The sequence below is a fragment of the Balaenoptera physalus genome (genome assembly GCF_965194825.1).
Source record: "Balaenoptera physalus genome assembly, chromosome: 10".
Classification (NCBI taxonomy): domain Eukaryota; kingdom Metazoa; phylum Chordata; class Mammalia; order Artiodactyla; family Balaenopteridae; genus Balaenoptera; species Balaenoptera physalus.
The window spans coordinates 57799302-57820895 of record NC_138889.1 but is presented as its reverse complement, the minus strand read 5'-3'; the positions used below and the strand labels follow the sequence as shown (position 1 = coordinate 57820895).

At 35.0% G+C, this 21594-nt stretch overlaps 1 protein-coding gene across 2 annotated transcripts in view; it reads right to left on the bottom strand.

The window, feature by feature from the left end:
* RSF1 (remodeling and spacing factor 1) overlaps window positions 1–21594 on the bottom strand; it is a 179515-nt gene that overhangs the window by 26519 nt on the left and 131402 nt on the right. For both annotated transcript variants that reach the window (XM_082410310.1, XM_082410311.1), the window contains exons 5-7: window positions 20504–20658; window positions 3455–5220; window positions 1499–1705 (exon numbers count right to left, since the gene is read on the bottom strand). In XM_082410310.1, the coding sequence (XP_082266436.1) occupies window positions 1499–1705; window positions 3455–5220; window positions 20504–20658 (2128 nt within the window). The remainder of the gene's footprint in view (window positions 1–1498; window positions 1706–3454; window positions 5221–20503; window positions 20659–21594) is intronic.

The following is a 21594-nucleotide window of genomic DNA, read 5'->3' as shown; positions in this document are numbered from 1 at the left end:
TCTAATTCAGCATCATTTCCCTACCACTTAACACACAACAGCTGCCTAACATTTTTATTTGAGGATTATGCTTAAATATCTAGCATAAGAGATCCACCATATTTGGGATCTTCAGTTTCCAATGTCATTCTCTTTGCCACAATAACCAGCAATGGGATTTTCAGAGCAGTTATTAAGATAACCAAATAAAAATCCTATGTGTGTTCCAAGAAGGGTGCAACTTTCTCCATCTCCTGGATGTCATTTCTGCTCACCTCATTTTACTTTTCATTTCTTCACACCCCTTTGTCATTGACGTCTATTGCTGCCTCAGTCAAAATGCATTCTCTCAGTATAAAAAAATATTAGGAAATGGTAGGGAAAGAACACAAATATTGATTTTTACTTGATTTAGGGGGCAGAAAAGACCACTATGTCAATCTTCTCTTTGCCTTTCTCCACACAAAAGTCTTGACCTAACTTTTATAGTTTGATGATCATAAAAACGCTTAGAAGGGTCTTCTCAGTGTAATTTTGACAACTGTTCTTCTCGGAGCTAAAGTTATTCTCTGGGTCTAAGTTATATCTTTTACTTGAACCCTCTGAAACTACTGGGATTTGATAAACTTCACTGATTTGGTTTCCAGATATAATTTTCACATTTAGGAAGAAAACTGCAAGTAAACCACAAACAGCTTTACCCCGGCACACAACAGATATCAGGAACTGTGCTTGGCAACTTTACATAACTTATTTCTGCTCCCATACAACTCAACCTATGTGGAAGTTTCTTTCTTTATGTCTCTTTCTACTTAATAGGTGGAGCTCGCTTTTAAAGTCAAATCTATTCCAAAGAACAGAACGGTTGCATAGAATTGAGCATAACAAAAGTGTTTCCTCAATAGGTTCTTTAGAAAGCACTTATGAACTGCAAAAATACATATATAGGTTAGGAACTGGTTTTCCTGATTTAGGCAATCTTTGAAGAACTTACTTCCTAAGTAAGAAAGTCCCATGTAAATCTGTCACTATTTTTCTGAATATATCTGGTCTATAATTATCCTCTTAAATTTTTTTTTTACAACTGTCCACTTTCTAAAGTTTAAAGCCCTACTAGGTTACTACTTGACTTACATGTTTTTACAGAAAGGCAACAGGCCCTTTAGGTCTTACTTATTTAAAGCTGCCACTTCAGAAATATCATTATAAAGTAACTTAAAGGAAAAGAAGAAAACTTTAAAGGAAAAAAACAGAATAGAAATATTTGAATAAACTAATTGATCTGTGAGAAGAGATTATAGGAGTGCATGCTTAAGTAGAGGAAATATCAATATAAAGCCAGGTAAGAATGAAAGCAAGATCCTAATCCTCCCTACAGTTGGGTTATTATCTGCGAAACAGAAATAAAGGCTATTTTGCACACATAAAACTGAAATCATGATCAAACCCAGAAGTTAGGCTGCTTCACACCACAGCGTGCCAATAATTTGAATACTGTCCATTTAGATCAGGTACATACTAGTTCAGGATGGTTTGGAAGGCCACATTTTTTGCATGGTTCATCATCATCTGCTAGGATGGCGTCTTCACTTTCCTTTTCTTCCTCCTCTTCCGAAGCTGCAGATGATTTTTCACTGTCAGACCCTTCACTTTCATCATTGCTGGAATATTTCCACCTGCCACGTGTTCGAGAACCAGTCCATCGAACTTTGCCTTTGGGTTTTACCTTGTATAAAATAAAACATTAGGATAATCTGATGTAATAAGAATGTTAAAAAAACAGTTCTGATTACATATGCATTGTAGAATATTTAGTGAATATACAAAGAAGAAAAGAAAAATTATTGTAGCTTCATCCACAGATATACCTACTATTAAATTTTGGTATATATTTCCATTAATTTTTTCTACTTTTTGGAAGGGAGAATTATAATGAACATTCTGTCTTATAACTATTTTCCCTAGTTATAAAATAGTCTCCTAACATCATGTGTGTGTGTATATATATGTATAAGCCATCACATAGCTGTATTTATCTAATCCACTACTAGACAGACATTTAGGTAGTTTTCCATTTTTCACTTTCATAAACAATGTATCCTTGCAAATACAAACTTTTACACACACTTCTGTGGTTAGGATAAATTCCTTGAAGAGGATTCTGGGTCAAAGGTCATGCGCTTTTCAAAGGCTCTATAATAGAGCACTGACTATATTCTCACATATTGTTACATAAAAAATTTAATTCCCGTATTAGTGATGAATTTAAAAAATTTAATGGGTCAAAAATACATACAAAAATCCTGACAAACTTAAAAAATATTATTCAGAGAATAACTTTATAATGTTGGGAACTGCTTTTTATTGGCTGGCTTCACAATATTTTAAGTCATATTTCTGTTCACTCCTACAGTGTAAGTCCCCACCAGAGACCAAAATAATTCTAACAACAGAAGGGGAAATTTTTTTTAAGTAAAAATTCTAAAATTTAGTATTTCAGGGAACAAATGATCACTTGCAATTAAGAACAATCTGACCACTTAAATATATCAAAAACAAAAGTAGCACTTTTAACTACAACAAACTCCCATAGGCTAGCCAAAGACTTGTACTAGATTTTGCTTAAAATAAGAGGGTCATAGAAAAAAAAAATTCTGGCTCTATGACTAATGATTAAAATGGGGACACAGAGGCACTCTCAAACACTGGCAATGAGAGGGTACATTAACTGGGCCTTTTTTGGAGGGCAATATAGAGAAAGCTATCAAAACTTAAAACACATATGCCCCTTGACCCAGCAATTCCAATTCTAGGGGTCTATTCTAAAGAAATACTCACTCATGTCCAAAAGGATCTTCAGTGCAGCACTGCCTGTAATAGTGAAAAATTGGAAACGACCTAAATGTCAATCAAGCAGGGAGTGGTTAAATAAACTGAGGTACACCCACACTATGGAATACTACGTGGCCACCAATAACCAAAAAGTACACTATATCTACTGATATGTAAAGAGTTCAGACACACACTGTTAAGTGAAAAGCTCAAAGAAAAATAATTTGATTCGATCTATTTTTTAAAAGAATGGGAAGTATTTACGAACATGGACATGAATATATGGAAAAAGGACTGCAAAGAGATGTAGCCCAAACTGTTAATAGTGTTTCTAAGGAATTTTCATTTTTCAATCATACAGGTTAGGTATTACTTGGATAGTTTACAATACAGAGAATATATTTCTATATTGCCTACAACAGAGAAAAAGTTTAAAAGATGACAGGATTATACAGTCTGAAATTTAATGTCTGGAGATAACTACTAAGAAAAAACATCTCAGATATAGGAAGAGAGGCTTTTTTGTGGTTGGTTGTTTTAGTTATCTTTGAATGAGCTGATTTAGCCAAAAGCAAACAGATACAAACACTCAGAGCCAAGTATTTCTAAGAAAAATTAAAACTCAGAGTAGAAGAAATTTTACCTTGGTTACTTTAGAATTTGTATCCTTCTCTGTTTTTTTCAAACTTTCTTTTTTCTCAGTTTTTTGCAAAGCTGCTGACTCTTCTTCTACTTCATCTTCTCCTTCCCCTCTTTTTTTATCAGCTTTCTGATCTCTGATTTCAGCTATTTTTGCTGTGGGTCTAGATATTCTTGGAGACCTCCTTAAAGTACGACCCACATTTGTTTTCTCTTCTTCCTTTTCTGTCTTCTCTTGCTTGGTTTCTGGCTCTAGAATTTTGGGAGGAGAATCTGGCTTCTTCTTCCTACTGGATATCCTAATTGTTAATTTGATGCCCTCTTTCTGCCTTTCAGAGGTTATTTCTGTGTTTTCTGAGGCAGTGGTTTCTTCTTCAGGAATCAACTTATATTTAAATTTGCTTTTTTGCATAGAACCCTTTGTCTCAGAAGGATCACCTGTGCCAGAGGTCTGGGCATTGTCCAGATCATCCACTTCTACCTTTGTGGATTCTGAATCCACTTTTAAAATTTCTGGGTCTATTTTCTCCAAGGACTGACCTTCAGTGGAACTGGTATTCTGACATTCTACCACTTCTTTTTCTGAGGCTAGTTTCTCACAGTGGACAGTCACGTTAGATGATGGAGAAGGTTCAGCTGTCTCGGGAGACCCTGCGTTTACTGATTCTACAGTACTCTTTGGAACCTCCTCTGGTATTGGACTCAATCTTTGTGTGTCTTTATCAAGAACAGTCTTTTTGGACTTCTCTAACTTTTCAAGACATTCTAGGACTGGTGTGCGCTTATCCTTCTTACTTTTGGGAGACCTCTCTTCAACTCTCATGCTACAGGATTCAGCAGTAGATAAAGCAGATTTTAAAGAGAGAGCCTTTGCTATTTCAGAAGTCTCAAGAGAGGTTTCCATTTCTGGAGGACCAGTTTCCTCTATGTGCCCTTTGTGACTCTGTGTCTCTAAGGCTGATATTGAACTATCTGCATCTTTCCCTAAAGTGACCACTTCTTTCTCAAGATCACCTATTTTCATACTCGTTATGACAGAATTTAAAGACTCTGCTCCATTTCCCTCCATGATGACACTTCTGTCCTTAGAGGGGCTACAGCTATCTTCCTTTGTATCATAAAACTTCATTTCCATCTGTTCTGTCTTAAAATTTGGAGTTACCCTTTCATCACTAACTTCTCCATTTACCAGCTGTTTCCCTTCATGACCAAAAGTAGTGATTGTAGAGATCCTTTTACAAGTCTCTTCCTCTTGTTTTATTTCATCTTTCAAAAACTCTTTTGTTGGAGTAACTGATTTACACAAAGGTCCTTTGATTGGACTGTCAAAATCATCACTCAGTTTAATTTCTCGTTTTTTTAGTGGTATCTTGGCCTGCTGGTCATTTTTAAGTTTCTCGGTTTCTTCAGTAGACTTCTCAGTGATTTCTTGAGAAGATTTAACATTGCCAGCAAAATCTAGCCTCTCAGGCTCTAGCTTCTCCATGCTACCTTTGATATCTCTAGGATCTGCTCTACATTCCTTCACTTCGACTTTTATGGGTTTGACATTTTCCTTGAAGGAATCACTTTCTTCTTTGATAATCTTTTTTTCTTCGCTTTCTGGCAAAGGTTTTTCTAGCTTCACTATGACTGGCAGTTTTACAAGTTCCTTTTCATCTTCTTTTTCTATTTTCACAGTAGTCTCTTCTAGAGCATTGGGTGTAGAACAGTTTTCTGAATCTATTGGCTGCTCTTCACTTTTCATCTTTTCACTTTCCTTCTGTTCCTCTAAAAATCAGAAAACGTTCACATGAATCTAAGCATTCAAGATTATAAAATATATAAGGCATAACATAAAATATATTTCCATTTGAAGTTTCTCTCTTAAAAGAGGTGGCTTCTGTCACTGGACATCTGACAATAAAAAATAAAATCGGACAGTAAAGAAAATTACCAAACTCTGAAGTACAACTTTTAGATATTAAAAAAACTATTATTTAGAAAGACTCAGGTTTCTGCTTTATACTTTTAGCTTCAATGTTCTCAATGAAATATAAATATTTATACAGCTCAAATAATTTATTCAAGCTCCAGTGATGGCTCAAAAATATGAAACTAAGAATATATCATAAAACATTTCCAAAAGACCATATTTGTTTTAAAACCTGACAACTGTTCTTCTTTGCAAGTCACTGAGCACTTCATTTCACTGAGGTAACATGAGCAAGGCAGTGGGAAAATGTTTTATGTTTTATTCAGGTTATAAAAGTAACAATTCTGTACAGAAAATGAAAAACAGAGAAACAAAAAACATGCCCATAATCCAAATACCCAGAGGCAATCACTATTAATATTTTATTATAGGTTACTTCCTTCTAGTCTTATATATTTTTGAGAATGTTGGGATCATGCTGCCCCATTTTTCTCACTGAAACATTAGCATTTTCTTATGATATTAAATGCCTTTACAGAAATTGGACTTAATTATGTAACATCCCTCAATATGGTTATATTACAATTTACTTTATCAAATGCCATTACTGAACATTTCAGAAGTTAGTATTTTATAAGGAAACTATTTGTGTTTATCTATCAACTCCTCTTTTTACCTTATCGGCTATATATTTCCAACTTTCATGGAGTACCTAATAGTGCAAATTTAAATATAACAAAAGTATGGGGCTTCCCTGGTGACGCAGTGGTTAAGAATCTGCCTGCCAATGCAGGGGACACGGGTTCGAGCCTTGGTCCGGGAAGATCCTACATGCCGTGGAGCAACTAAGCCCGTGCGCCACAACTACTGAGCCTGCGCTCTAGAGCCCGCGTGCCACAACTACTGAAGCCAGCGCGCCTAGAGCCCAAGCTCCGCAACAAGAGAAGCCATTGCAATGAGAAGCCCACACACCACAACGAAGAGTAGCTCCCGTGCACCACAACTAAAAGAAAGCCCGCACTCAGCAACGAGGACCCAACGCAGCCAAAAATAAAATAAATAAATAAATTTATTAAAAATAAATAAATAAATATAACAAGAGTCATATTTAGTAAATATCATAATCTCTGAATGGAATTACAGAGAATGCATATATGCTTTAAACTTGTGCTCAGAGAATCTGAGCAGTGTTTTCAGAATTCTTTAACTACTAATTTTACCTAAATTTTCCTCACCCTATCCTTGCAACTGAAAAACCTCAATTCTAAACGAAGTTTTAGCAAGATAGGAATTAAAAACTTTTTTCTGAACAGATTCTTGCCAAGTTGATACACCAGACAGAGTTTCAACGTTTTCGTGGGAATAAAATATAATAGACAGAAGTGAGATGAAGTAGGACATATTCTTTAAAGTGAGAATTCAACATTTCTTTTAAAAAGTTAAGTACTTTTATTACAAACCACCATTTCTTTTATGTTCAATCATACTGCAAATAAAAAATTCAAGAACCACTGATAACTACTGAGAACCTGAGATTAGAGTATTGCGCCTCCCTCTTTAACTGTCATATACTTATTTAACATATGCATGTCACTAAGAAAATTAAAGACATGACAGAAATTATCTAGTTTGAATGTCTTCCCTTTCCCATTGATTAAGCAGGTTTAGTAAATTCCTATTCATTGAAATTGGTTAATGTATCAGGAAGTCTAATTAAATAAATATCTTGGTTAACAATTAAAATACAGATGACCATCTTTATAAATAACTTTAGCCTAATACAAAGAGTATACTAAACACAATTTCATATTTTTTCTATATATTTTGGTTCAAAAAGCAACTCAGGATTCTCACTGTGACTCCCACCCAAGCTAAAATGACACTTTGCTTTTGGGGCGGTGAACGAATAAGTCCTTTAAACTGATTTTGATTTGAGTAACAACGTGGCAAAATAAAATGAAGAGTAACATTAGGTTCAAGACTCCTAGATTCAGTAATCCTAATTCAGCTAGTGGTGTATCTTTAGATATGTCACAAACTCTCTGATCCTCATTTCTTCATGTATAAATAAAAGCAGCTAGACTAAGCGACCTCAACAATTATTCTTCACTGGCTTATATTTCTCTTAACCCCAAAATATTCAATATTTTTTTTTGGCTTAGTTCTTATAAGAGAAAAACATAACAATTATAACTCTAGCTCCTGTAGATCACATGGATGTATCCCTAAAACCGAAGACACAAAAACCATGACATGAAATGAAACTTTAAGCACAATCATAATTGGTAAAAAGGTCATTCAGTTATACAAGCATTTTCAACAAGTTCTGTCAAAAGGAAACTAACTATAAAGGAAGATCCAAATGAGTTTAAGAGACATGAAATTTGAAGTAACAAAACTCAAGGAAAAATTCACCTCTAAAATCACAATGCAACAGCAACACTGCTTGACAAACTTAAGGTGATTCAAGACAAGTGTTACTTACTGTGGGTTTTTAAAGCACATTCATTCATCTACTCAACAGTTATCTATTAATCACCTATTGTGGGCTTTCCCACCCATCCCAATCACTATGTAATGAAACACTGAATGTTCTATGTAAGTTAACACTGAAGGACATTGCTAGTTACCTATCCAGTATCAATCTCCTCTTCTTTCTTACTACTACAACTCTGATTTTGTTCAAGAAAGTACTTGCCTCTTCAGATACCTTATAGCTAAGGGTCATGTGAACCAATTCTGGCCAATGAGATGCATGAGGAAATCTACTGGGTGAGACTTACAAGGTTCAGTTGACCTATGCCTTCTGCCCCTTCCCCTGCTTTTTGTCCAGAGTCTGCACACAATACCTGGAGAGGGAACAATCAAAGCCACGTGCTAAGGATGGCAGATTAGGAAGGGTACTTGACGGCTTCATGGAGCTGCTGAACCAGACCTGAACTGCTTACCACATGACTTTTTATTACAAGAAAAAAATTTAACTCACACTTGTCAGAATGGCCATCATCAAAAAGAAAACAAACAAATACTGGTGAGGATGTGAAGAAAAGGGAACCCTCATACACTGCTGGTGGGAAAGTAAACTGGTGCAACCACTGTGGAAAACAGAATGGAGGTTTCTCAGAAAACTAAAAGTAGAAATACCATATGACTCAGCAGTTCCACTCCTGGGTATATATATCTAAAAGAAACAACAATACTACTCTGAAAAGATAACATGCACCCAATGTTCATAGCAGCATTATTTACAATTGCCAAGGTATGGAAGTAACCTAAGTGTCCATGAACAGATGAATGGATAAAGAAGATGTGGTAGATATATGCAATGGAATACTACTCAGCCATAAAAAAGAATGAAAGTCTGCCATTTGCAGCAACACAGATGGACTTGGAGGGCATTATGCTAAGTGAAATAAGTCAGAGAAAGACAAATACTGTCTGATATCACATATATGTGGAATCTAAAAAATACAACATATAGCATTATTGATATATATCAATAAATTTAAAAATCTTTTATTTTATATTGGAATATAGTTGATTTACAATGTTGTGTTAGATTCAGTGTACAGCAAAGTGATTCAGTAATACATACACATATATCTATTCTTTTCCAGATTTTTTTTCCCATTTAGGTTATTACAGAATATTGAGTTCCCTGTGCTATACAGTAGATCCCTGTTGATTATCTATTTTATATATAGTAGTGTGTATATGTTAATCCCAAACTCCTAATTTATTCCCCCCCCCCCACTTTTCCCCTCTGGTAACCAGAAGTTTGTTTTCAGAGTCTGTTTCTGTTTTTTAAATAAGTTCATTTATATCATTTTTTTTTAGATTCCACATATCAGTGATATCATATGATATTTGATCTTTCACTGTCCAACTTACTTCACTTAGTATGATAATCTTTAGGTCCATCCATGTTGCTGCAAATGGCATTATTTCATTCTTTTTCGTGGCTGAGTAATATTCGATTATATATATATATATATATATATATATATATATATGTGTACCACATCTTCTTTATCCATTCATCTGTTGACGGACATTTAGGTTGCTTCCATGTCTTGGCTATTGTAAATAGTGCTGCTATGAACATTGGGGGGCATGTATCTTTTTGAATTACAGTTTTCTCCGAATTTATGCCCAGGAGTGGGACTGCTGGATCATATGGTAGCCCTATTTTTACTTTTTTAAAGGAAACTCCATACTGTTCTCCCTAGTGGCTGTACCAATTTACATTCCCACCAACAGTGCAGGAGGGTTCCCTTTTCTCCACACCCTCTCCAGTATTTATTGTTTGTAGACTTTTTGATGATGGCCATTCTGACTGTGTGAGGTGATACCTCATTGTAGTTTTGATTTGTGTTTCTCTAATACTTAGCGATGTTAAGCATCTTTTCATGTGCTTTTTGTCCATCTGTATGTCTTCTTTAGAGAAATGTCCCTTTAGATCTTCTGCCCATTTTCTGATTGGGTTGTTTGTTTTTTTTTTTATATTGAGCTGCATGAGCTACTTGCACATTTGGAGATTAATCCCTTGTTGGTTGCGTCGTTTGCAAATATTTTTTCCCATACTGTGGGTCGTCTTTTCGTATTGTTTATGGTTTCCTTTGCTGTGCAAAATCTTTTAAGTTTAATTAGGTCCCATTTGTTTATTTTTGTTTTTGTTTTGGCCACACCCGCACGGCATGTGGGACCTTAATTCCCCGACTAGGGATCGAACCCATGCCCCCTGCAGTGGAAGCAGAGTCTTAACCACTGGACTGCCAGGGAAGTCCCTGTTTTTATTTTTGTTACTCTAGGAGGTGGATCCAAAAATATATTGCTGGATTTATGTCAAAGAGTGCTCTGCCTATGTTTTCCTCTAACAGTTATATAGTTTCCGGTCTTACATTTAGGTCTTCAATCCATTTTGAGTTTATTTTTGTGTATGGTGTTAGAGAATGTTCTAATTTCATTCTTTTACATGTAGCTGCCCAGCTTTCCCAGCACCACTTGTTGAAGAGGCTGTCTCTTCTCCATTGGATATTCTTGCCTTCTTTGTGGTAGATTAATTGGCCATAGGTGCGTGGGCTTATTTCTGGGCTTTCTAGCCTGTTCCATTGATCTGTATTTCTGTTTTTGTGCCAGTACCATACTGTTTTACTGACTGCAGCTTTATAGTATAGTCTGAAGTCAGGGAGCCTGATTCCTCCAGCTCCATTTTTCTTTCTCAAGATTGCTTTGGCTATTCGGGTCTTTTGTGTTTCCATACAAATTTAAAAACTTTTTTGTTCTAGTTCTGTTAAAAATGCCATTGGCAATTTGATAGGGATTGCACTGAATCTGTAGATTGCCTTGGGTAGTATAGTCATTTTGAGAATAGTGATTCTTTCAATCCTAGAATATGGTGTATCTTTCCATCTGTTTTGCATCATCTTCGATGTCTTTCATCAGTGTCTTACCATTTTCAGAGTACAGGTCTTTTGCTTCCTTAGGTAGGTTTATTCCTAGGTATTTTATTCTTTTTGATGCGATGGTAAATGGGATTGTTTCCTCAAATTCTCTTTCTGATCTTTCATTGTTAGTGTACAGAAATGCAACAGTTTTGTGTGTATTCATTAATGAGCTCTAATAGTTTTCTGGACTCAAAATATTGAAGTTATCATTTGATATTACCAACATGTATCTAATGGACAAATAATAGGAGCTGCCTTCACTAAAACATCAGTACTATCATTTTATTGCATGTTAAAGGGATATGAACTGGTGCCAATCCTTTTGTAACTTATTTAAAAATTACATGGTAGATATCTGCCAAAAAGGTATCAAGAAGTTTTTTATAATTAAGTATAACAAAATAAAGCCACAGGGGACTTCCCTGGTAGTCCAGTGGTTAAGACTCACGTTCCCAATGCAGGGGGCCCGGGTTCAATCCCTGGTCAGGGAATTAGATCCTACATGCCACAACTAAAGATCCCACATGCCACAACAAAGATCCCACGTGACTCAACTAAAAGATCCCGCATGCCCCAACTAAAAAAAAAAGATCCCGCATGCTGCAACGAAGACCCTACATGCCACAACTAAGACCTGGCGCAGCCAAATAAATAAATAAATAAAAATTTAAAAAGTAAAGCCACCCACAGAAAACAAATGAACCACTTAATAAATTATTAGAAGGCAAACAGGAAATAGAACCCTGTCAGCACCCGAAAAGCCACACACAAGCCTTTTCCCGATAGTAATTCCTTCTTTAACAAGTATAACTATTACCTTGACTTTTAAATTAATCACTTCCTTATTTTGCTTTATAGTTTAGTTTTACCTTTTATTTTCTTTTTTAGGTCTCTTTAACCTACTATTGTTCCTCCATCCTTTATTTTTTTGCAATTTATTTGAGTCACCAAATCAAGTAATTTGATGGTGACTCAATTCTATAATTTCTGGATTTTGCTGACTGCATTCCCATATTCCTCTGTCCTTTTTTCCCTGTAAATCATCACTTTAATCTATAGCCTGCATCAGATTCAGGTTCAATTTCTGTGGCAAAACTACTTCAGTGGTGGTATGTTCTTTATCAAGAGGCATTAATGTCTGATCATCTCTTCATGTGATGTTAAGAGATGTTAATGCTGAGTATCTAAAACGTTTTCTCATTAGGGATTACAAAATGATATTCCCATTCTGTCAATCTTCCATCAGTGATTATAATAAACCCTATAAAAATAAACTTTACTAATTTATTGTTTTGTTATACAGTGGTACAGTTAATACTGAAAAGTCAGGATTAAAGTTCAATTCTTTTTGTTTATTTAACAATTTTCAAAATAACAATTTGGTCTCCACTGGCATCCTCCAAAGGTAACCAGTTTTTCTGTTAGTATTATGATGAAGTCATGGATTTAAGACATATTCAATGTGTTTTAATCCGCTACAGTTATTTTCCTTGTGATGCTTAAATTGTCCCATCTTAGACAATGGAAACCTTTTTAAGTTGGCTCTTGAGTCTTTCTGAAATGACTTTGATACAATCCATACTACTTGGAATGACAGGATGTTTCTTGGCTCATTATGCCCCAGAACTGGAATCAGCCACTTTTCCAAGACACCTTGGTTTACTTTAATGGGAAACTGTATTTCAAGACCACGATCTGGGTGCTAAAGGATGCTCACTGCTACTGGGTTGGCCATTGTTTTTAAGTCTTTTCAGTGGACAGCGCTAGAAAATAATAAAATTAACCCATGAGTTCATAATGATATTTGTTTTTCCTTAACTTTTCTGTCTTACATCTTATTTCTTTTTCCCACACTGAGAATCTTGGTTTTCAAGGACACCACAGATGATATAATTAGAACATCAGTTATTTTTTCCTCATATTATGCACGTTCTCAGAATAACAATGACACCACCATCACCAAAGTGATTTAATGAAAGGTTCACAAGTTTTTTGCATGTACTCTTCCCATTCTTTCTCCATTTGTTTTGTCTTACTATAGCTCCACTGTGAAAACACATAGCCATTAAAGACTACATGTTCTCTGTATCTGTCAGTTAGGTTTAGTTACATGTAACTACCAAGTTAATGCTCACCCAACATTCTTTTTTAAATCTTTATTTTGAAATAATTTTAGACATATAGATGTGTTACAAAAATAGTTCAAGTACATCATCACCCTGTTTCCCCTAAGTTAACAACTTACATACTCACAGCACAATTATCAAAACCAGGAAATTAACATTAGTAAAATACTATTAAACATAAACAGATTTTATTTAAATTTTGCCTTTCCTCCCAACCAACCCCCCACCAGATCCTTTCCATTTGAGGATCCATATCTCATTTTGTTCTTGTGTTTCCTTAGTCTCCTCCAATCTGTGACCATTCCTCATTCTTTCCTTGTCTTTTCTGATCTTGACAGTTATTTTGTAGAATACCTCTCACTTTGGTCTTGTTTGATGTTTTCTCTAGATTAAGATATACATTTTTGATGAAAAATTTCACAGAAGAAATGTTGTGCATTATATCAGAGGCTACATGATGATGTAAATACCTTGATCATTCGGTTACAGTGGTGTTGGCTGCTCATTCCACTGTAAAGTTAACCATTTCCCCCTTTGTAACAGGTAAATGTCTTGGGGAGATACTTTGAGATTATGCTAATATCCTGTTTCTCCACAAATTTGCACCCACTAATTTTACTGTCTGTCAGAGATCTTCCCTGCAACAATTACTACTGCAGTATTTCCCTAATGGTAAATTTGTTATTATTCTCATTCCTTCTACACTGCAGGGAAATGTAGTCCCTGCAGTGCAAAAGGAATTAATTGATATTCACCTGCAGGGAAGACCTGTCCCTTCACCTCCATTTATTTATTTATTCAATTAGGTACTTATATAAGTAGGAACTCATAGGTATTTCTTTTATTCTAAGATTTAAAGTCTATCATCATATAAATTTGTTGCTAAAACAGTTCTGCTTTCACCACTGAGCGCTCCCTCCAGTTGGCACTGTGTACTACTGAGATGCCTAAATTATTTTTTGAATATGTCCTTCATTTCTGTCATTCTAAGATATTCTAGGTTTATCCTGTATTTTCCCTGCCCATCTCCTGAATCAATCTGTCTTTAAGGGGCACTAGTTCCTTTTAATGGAAAACAATATTTTGAAATAAAAATCTAGAAGCTAACAGTGCTCATTGCTACTGGGGTATCATTGTTCTTAGATTCCTCTCATGAACAGAGGTAAGAAATACATGTATGTATATTAAAATGTACAAATGAATACATTTATATTTATTTCTATATCACCCACCATTGAGGTTTTGTTAGTCTTTTTGGCTATCTGAAGCTCATTCACTAGAAGATCCCTATAAAAAGACTCATGGGGAATTAGGTCTTCGATAGCAGTTTACCTGTAGTCTCTATCTAAAAGTCAGTTTGGCTAGACATAAAATCTCTGGTTCACATTTTTCCCCCTTACATATGTTATGGCATTTTCTTCTGGCATAAGTCATTGCTTTCAAATATAGTGATGGCAGTCTTATATTCTTTCCCCTATAAGTTACCTGGTCTTTTTGTCAGGATTGCCAAAGTACTTTCTTCAAAGCCCAATAATTTTACTAGAATATGTCTTGATGTTGGTTGTTCTGGGTTGATTTTCCAAGGTGCGCAGTGTCTTTTAAATACGTAGTCTCATATCCTTTTTTTATTTCAAGAAGTTTTGTTAAGCATAGTCTTTAGCATTTTTGTCTGTTCCCTTGCTTTGGTTTTCTTTTTTATGGACCTCTGTTGGATTTTCACTGCGTATCTTCAAATCCTTATCTCTTTCTCTCAAATCTTTATCTCTTTATTCATTTGCTTTTGTTTCTAACTTTTTAAAAAAACACACACCTTTCCATCTGCTATTTATTAAGGTCAATAATTCTTGTGTTTGTTGACTCAGATGTTACTCATAGATTTTTGAAAAATCATAACTCTACCACCTATTAAGTTTTCATATGTTTAGTAAGAATGTCTTTTGGGTAAGCTTTCATTCTCTGCAGTGATGTTATTCTACCTCTTATTCTCTTTTGTTATGATAATTCTGTGGGATTTGACCTGGATCTTTTTTAGTTGCTCATTTTCATGGCAAGTAGACAGTTTTTCTAATTCCACAGCTATAGAGCTCTGCATTTTTTATATTAAAAATTAAAGTGGGGCTTCCCTGGTGGCGCAGTGGTTGAGAGTCTGCCTGCTAATGCAGGGGACACGGGTTCGAGCCCTGGTCTGGGAAGATCCCACATGCCATGGAGCAACTAGGCCCGTGAGCCGCAACTACTGAGCCTGCACGTCTGGAGCCTGTGCTTCGCAACGGGGGAGGCCACGATAGTGAGAGGCCCGCGCACCGCAATGAAGAGTGGACCCCGCTTGCCGCAACTAGAGAAAGCCCTAGCACAGAAACAAAGACCCAACATAGCAACCAATCAATCAATCAACAAAAATAAATAAATAAATCTTAAAAGCAGAAACCTACCATTAAAAAAAAAAAAAAGAACTACCAGATTTTATTAAAAAAAAAAAATTAAAGTGATTTACTTTATGAGGTCACCTAACTCTAGCCTTCTCCCATACTTTTATTTGCACCTTCTTTTCTGCTTGTCTCCATTGTCCCTATTGTACTTAATTTAGATCCTATTCCCAGCAGATTGCACAAAGCTCTGTGTGGAGTTTAGTCCTAGAAGGGAGCTTTGGCTGGAGAAATTTGAGAAGTCATAAGGCCCAGAGTACCGAGTCCCTTTAAGATCTTAATTTCACATACTGTTAACAGTTTTTTATTTTTGCCATCAAAATGTTCCTTTTATAGGGGAATCAGTAGAGAGTCAAAAACCATGCCACTGATATTTTCCAAAAATTATGAATGATAACTTAAATTATCACCTTCTGATTCTAGTCACAACAAACTCAATCAGAAAAGAAAACTTCAACAGTTTCTCTAATCGTGAAACGTTTTTCTTTTCTTCTTCCTCCCTTCTCTCCCTTCCTTCCTTCCTAGAGTGGAATGAAGAGCTAGTATAATACTAAAAACTAAATAATGATGGTATTCAATTACAAAAATTATATGAATATCCTGAGCATAGATGCCCTGTATACAAAACTATTCTTTAAAATTCTATCAGGCATTTTCAAATTGATAGAATTTTAAAGAATGGTTTTGTATAAATAGGGCATCTACACTCAAGATATTCACATAATTTTTGTAACTGAAGGTCATCATTAAGTTTTCAGTACTGTACTAGTAAACTTTGGTTTAGTAATTTATCCTGTAGCTATTCTCTCCACTCTGTCAGTATTACTTCAGGAAGGCAAAGTAAACAATATTAATTATTCTCCTTAAGACTGAATTCAGGGCTTCCCTGGTGGCGCAGTGGTTAAGGATCTGCCTGCCAATGCAGGGGACACGGGTTTGAGCCCTGGTCCAGGAAGATCCCACACGCTGCGGAGCAACTGAGCCCATGCACCTAGAGCCCGTGCTCCGCAACAAGACAAGCCACCGCAATGAGAAGCCCGTGCACTGCAACGAAGAGTAGCCTCTGCTTGCTGCAACTAAAGCAAGCTCACGCGCAGCAAGGAAGACCCAATGTAGCCCTAAATAAATAAATTAATTAAAAAAAAAAAAAAAAAAAAGACTGAATTCAGAAAACCTATTTCGGAATGCAGGCCATAACATCCATTTCTAGATACCAAATGCAGTATAGGAAAGTGTGCCAGATTATCCCTTAACTGCTACATTTCCTATTGAACCAATTTCACAAAAAATGAATAAATCAACTCATAAATTGCAATATCAAAAATGTTTCCATTGTATCACCAACCCAATAAATTGGAGTCTTTGGGAAAATATTAATTGATAAGGTAAAGATCCTTCCCTGAATGATATTAAAAGTTTTAATCCCTCCCCCCACCAAAGCTTCTTAGCAGCACACCATGACTAGGCCATCTATGTGCCATGGGCTAAGAAAAGCTTTTTTCCTTCTCCTGAGAACTTGACTGTTGGTTAAGTTCTGCTCTTCTTGTAAACCAAAAATTGGAATGCCAACTCAATCACTAGGCCACAGAGCTCATGTTATCAATAACTTCTAACGGACGAACTACATCTGGATTGAGAAAAAAAAAAAAATATGTAAAGCACTGAGACCAGTGTTGGCACATTGTGATGATATATGTGTCAGCTATTTTATCCACTACAACGTAAGCTTCACGAAAGCAAGGATTTTACTCTGCTTTGTTTACTAAATTCCCATGCCTAAAATCATGTTTGGCACATAGTAGGTGCACAATAAGTATTTGTCGAATGAATGAATAAGAATCATTTTGCTATTAGAATAAGAGAAACAGAAGAGACACTATTTAAGAGAAAGAAAAAAACCAGAGAACTAAATGTCTTGCTCCTCCCCTCCTTTGCTTTTTCAAGAGATGTCCTCCCTTACAGACTTTCTTTTAATTGTACTGAGAGTCAGAACATCAGCATTCACTGAGGAATATTTTCAGAAACAGCTGTATGAAAGCCATTATTGTCCAGTTGGCCCTCTGCATCCTCAGATTGAAAATATTCAGAAAAAAAATTCCAGAAAGTCCCAAAATGAGAAACTTGAATTTGCCACACACAGGCAACTATTCACATAGCATTTAGATTGTATTAGGTATTATAAGTAATCTATGGATGATTTAAATGAAGTATACGGGAGGATTTGCATAGGTGATATGCAAATACTATTCTATTTTACATAAGGGACTTGAGCCTTCTTGGATTTTGGTATCAGCAGAGGTTCTGGGACCAATCCCCAGAGAGACCAAGGGATGACCATATTTGTTTTCAAGGTTAGGAGAAGACTGCCTTTATAACCTTGATACTCAAACTGTGGTCCTCTGACCAGCAGCATCAACATCAACTTGGCCTCTGTAAAAATGGTGAATCAGGTAAATCACTAGGTAAACATCATGCATATTAAAATTTGAGAAGTACAGTTCTAGATCACTCTAGTTAAAGGCATAGGCTTTACAAGAATCAGAGTTCAAATCTAGACTCTGACACATTATTATCTATATGACTTGGGCAAGCTTATAAACTTCCAAATTCCTTCATCTGTAAAACTGAAATAATAATAGTACCTCAAAGAGCTGCTAATCCTTTTATTAAGAGGATTAAATAAAAATGCACATGAAGCATTTGGTAGGCTCCAAAGAAGCAGGACATGCCCAATAAATGTTAGTTGGTGTTATTGTTGAAATTCCACCCCCCGCCTATAAGGCCCCCAACAGTGAAATTTTAGAATTAAATACAAGAAAGAGCTTTACTTTATTGAGGAAATAGTTTGTTTTTCTTTCTAATTTAAACTATACAATGACTCCCCCTTCAAAATCAGTGTAAAATTTAAGTTCACTTAATAGGAATATTGCCTCTTAAATTTCTATTGCCTTGACCTCTTTGGTCTTGATTTAAATACATTGGAGAAGAAGCAAACAGGAATGAATGACCAAACTGAATGACCAAATGAATATTAAGTCTAAACTCAGAACTAATCCTTAGGGATGCTACTAAAAAAATCTGGAAAATTCAATAACATTATATAGTAAACTTGAAAATTGCTAAGAAAGTAAATCTTAATGGTTCTCATCACAAGAAAAAGTTTTTTGTAACTTTGTATGGAGACAGATAATTACTAAATTTATTGTGGTGATCATTTCACAAGGCATACAAACGTCAAATCATTATGTTGTACCCCTGAAACGAATAATAATGTTATATGTCAATTATACTTCAATTTAAAAACATCTTAAAATTCAATAGTGGGTTTAGACTACTTCAAAATTATTAAGTTTTACTGATGTAGGCTACAAACTGAATTTTAAGATATAGAAAAGAATTTTTCAAATCAGAAATATGGCTTATGAGTAAGACCACCAAAGATATTTGAAATCATATAAACACTGGTCAAAGGAGGACAATAAGCAGGATTTTTGCTAAAAGCAATGCTTAATATGTACGAACATTATACCCTACGTTAAAAGGCATAATTACTTGTTTTTATGCAATGCTTGCAGCTAGGGGATGACTTTATGGTTAATTCCCTCAAAGCAGCAAATAAGGTAAAAACATACTGCTTTCAGGTTCTAATCAAAACAGTAAAGGAAAACTAACAGTAGAGGAAGAAAGCATAATAAGGAGAGCAAATTCTCTCCCCTGTCATTAAAAGGTATGTTATCAACAAAAAGTATTAACTAAAATGATGTTAGACAAAATTTCAGTTGGTTTCTCTGCTTCTAGAAAAGTTAGGACTTGGTTCTGTCCTTCTAAAAAGATTACGATTTGATCTGCTCAGTTAAGCATACTAGGAAACTCAATCAGGAAATCAAGTTTAATAATTATAATTCTTGTAGACTTAAGGATTTGCTAAGGGCAACCCAGAACAAAACAAATAAAGAAAACCAATCCACACCACACACACACACACACACACACACACACACACAATTAAAGAACTGGCAAAGGACTTGAATAGATATTTTTCCCGAGAAGATACACAAATGGCTAAGAAAAGGTGTTCAACATCATTATAGCCAATATGAAAAGGCAAATCAAAACCACAGATACCACTTCACATCCATTAGAATGGCTATTATTTTAAAACAAAGAAAAGAAAGTGACAAGTGATGTGTAGCATGTGAAAAAATTGGAACCCTTATGCATTATTGGTAGGAATGTAAAATGGTGCAGCGGCTGTAGAAAACGGTACGGCAGATCCTCAAAAAATTAAAAACAGAACTATCATTGGATCCAGTAATTCTACTTCAGGTATATACCCAAAAGAAGTGAAAGCAGATATCTATATACCCACTTTCATAGCAGCATTATTCTCAATAGACAAAAGGTAGAAGAAACCCAAGTATCCAGTGACAGATGAATACATAAAATGTGGTAGATACACACAATGGAATATTAGCCTTAAAAAGGAAAAATTCTGATACTTGCTACAATATGGATGAACACTGAAGACATTAAGCTCAATGAAAATGAGACAGTCACAAATGGACAAATACTGCCATGATTTCTCTGAAATAAGGTTCCTAGAGTTAGTCAAATTCATAGAGAAAGAAAGTAGAATGATGGATGCCTGGGGCTGAGGGGAGGAGGAAAGGGGAATTAGTGTTCAATGAGTACAGAGTTTCAGTTGGGGGAGCTAAGTCTGGAGATGAATGGTGGTGACAGTTGCACAACAACACAAATGAACTTAATGCCATACAACTGTACACTTAAAAATGGTTAAAATGATAAAATTTTATGTTATGCATATTTTACCACAATAATTTTTTAAAAGTTCACTAATATCTTGTACTCTTAAATTAGTAACAGATATTATGTTTTGATGATATGAACATTTTTTATTTAAATTTTTAAAATGTTCAATATAAAAGACCAAAGTCCTCAATGGTTTTTTTGCTGCTGCTGCTTTTTTTTTTTTCATTAAATAAAAGGATAATGTACCTCCTTTTACAGGAAGGGTTAAAAATTTTCAAATTGAGGGAATTTCAATTTATATAGCTGGGAAGAGGAGTAGAAAAGAGAAGAAATTACAAAACAAAGCAAAACAAAACACACAAAAAAAACCTTGTTTAGGTGTTTCTTCCTCCTTTTTAGTCTCCTCATCCTCTAAGCTGGGACTTTCCCGGGAAGAGTTGTCCTGTTGGCTAGAGTTTTTCAATAGTACAGGATCAATTTGTGCTTTCAGGAGCGCAAGAGTCTCAGCCAACTCGTTTCGATTTCTAAAAAAGTGGAAAAAAAAAAGACAGCATAAAAATCTTTCTTGTTTTCTAAGACCTGTGTTGCCAGGGGTTGGGGGCGGGGAGGGTCGGAGAATTGGGAGCCTGGGGTTAGCAGATGCAAACTAGTATATATAAGATGGATAAACAACAAGGTCCTACTGTATAGCACACGGGACTATATTTAATATCCTGTGATAAACCATAATGGAAAAGAATATGAAAAAGAATATGTATAACTGAGTCACCTTGCTGTACAGTAGAAATTAACACAACACTGCAAATCAACTATACTTCAATAAAATTTAAAAAATCTTTCTTCTGTTCTAAAGAGATTTCAGAATATATCTATTAGAAATTAAAATTTTAAAAAGAAAAACATATTAAGAACATCCAAAACGCTAGTACAGCTAACCCTAATTAACCTTAAATTTTAAAATTACTTACTTAGGAATGAATACATATTAAAATAAACTCTTCCCCAAAGAGGAATCTTAAGACTATTCTATTGATTTGAATGGCAATGCAAATGTCTTTGGTTAAAAAAGAACAGTAGGAACAAAAATTAAACAAAAAGCAAATTTTGATAATTTTTTTAAATACTATGCAATGTCTAGGGAGTACAAAATCAACGGAAACCTTGCTTGAAGAAGAATTTTTTTTAAACTAAATGATTCAAGTTTTTGATTCATTTGGGAATAAGAACTCTTTTCCACCTACATAGAGAATAATATTTGAAACTGCTATGGAAGTCTACTAACACAGATCAAAAACCCCAAAATTTAGGTTATGGATGCTGCTTTGTCAATTAGAGTTTACAACTACAGGAAGGGAATTCATTTTGAATAAAAAATACAAGAAAATTCCAAATAAATAAGATACCAATCTACAAATCATCTGTTTTTACTACCAAATCCGCAGGTGTAGTATGGTCAATTT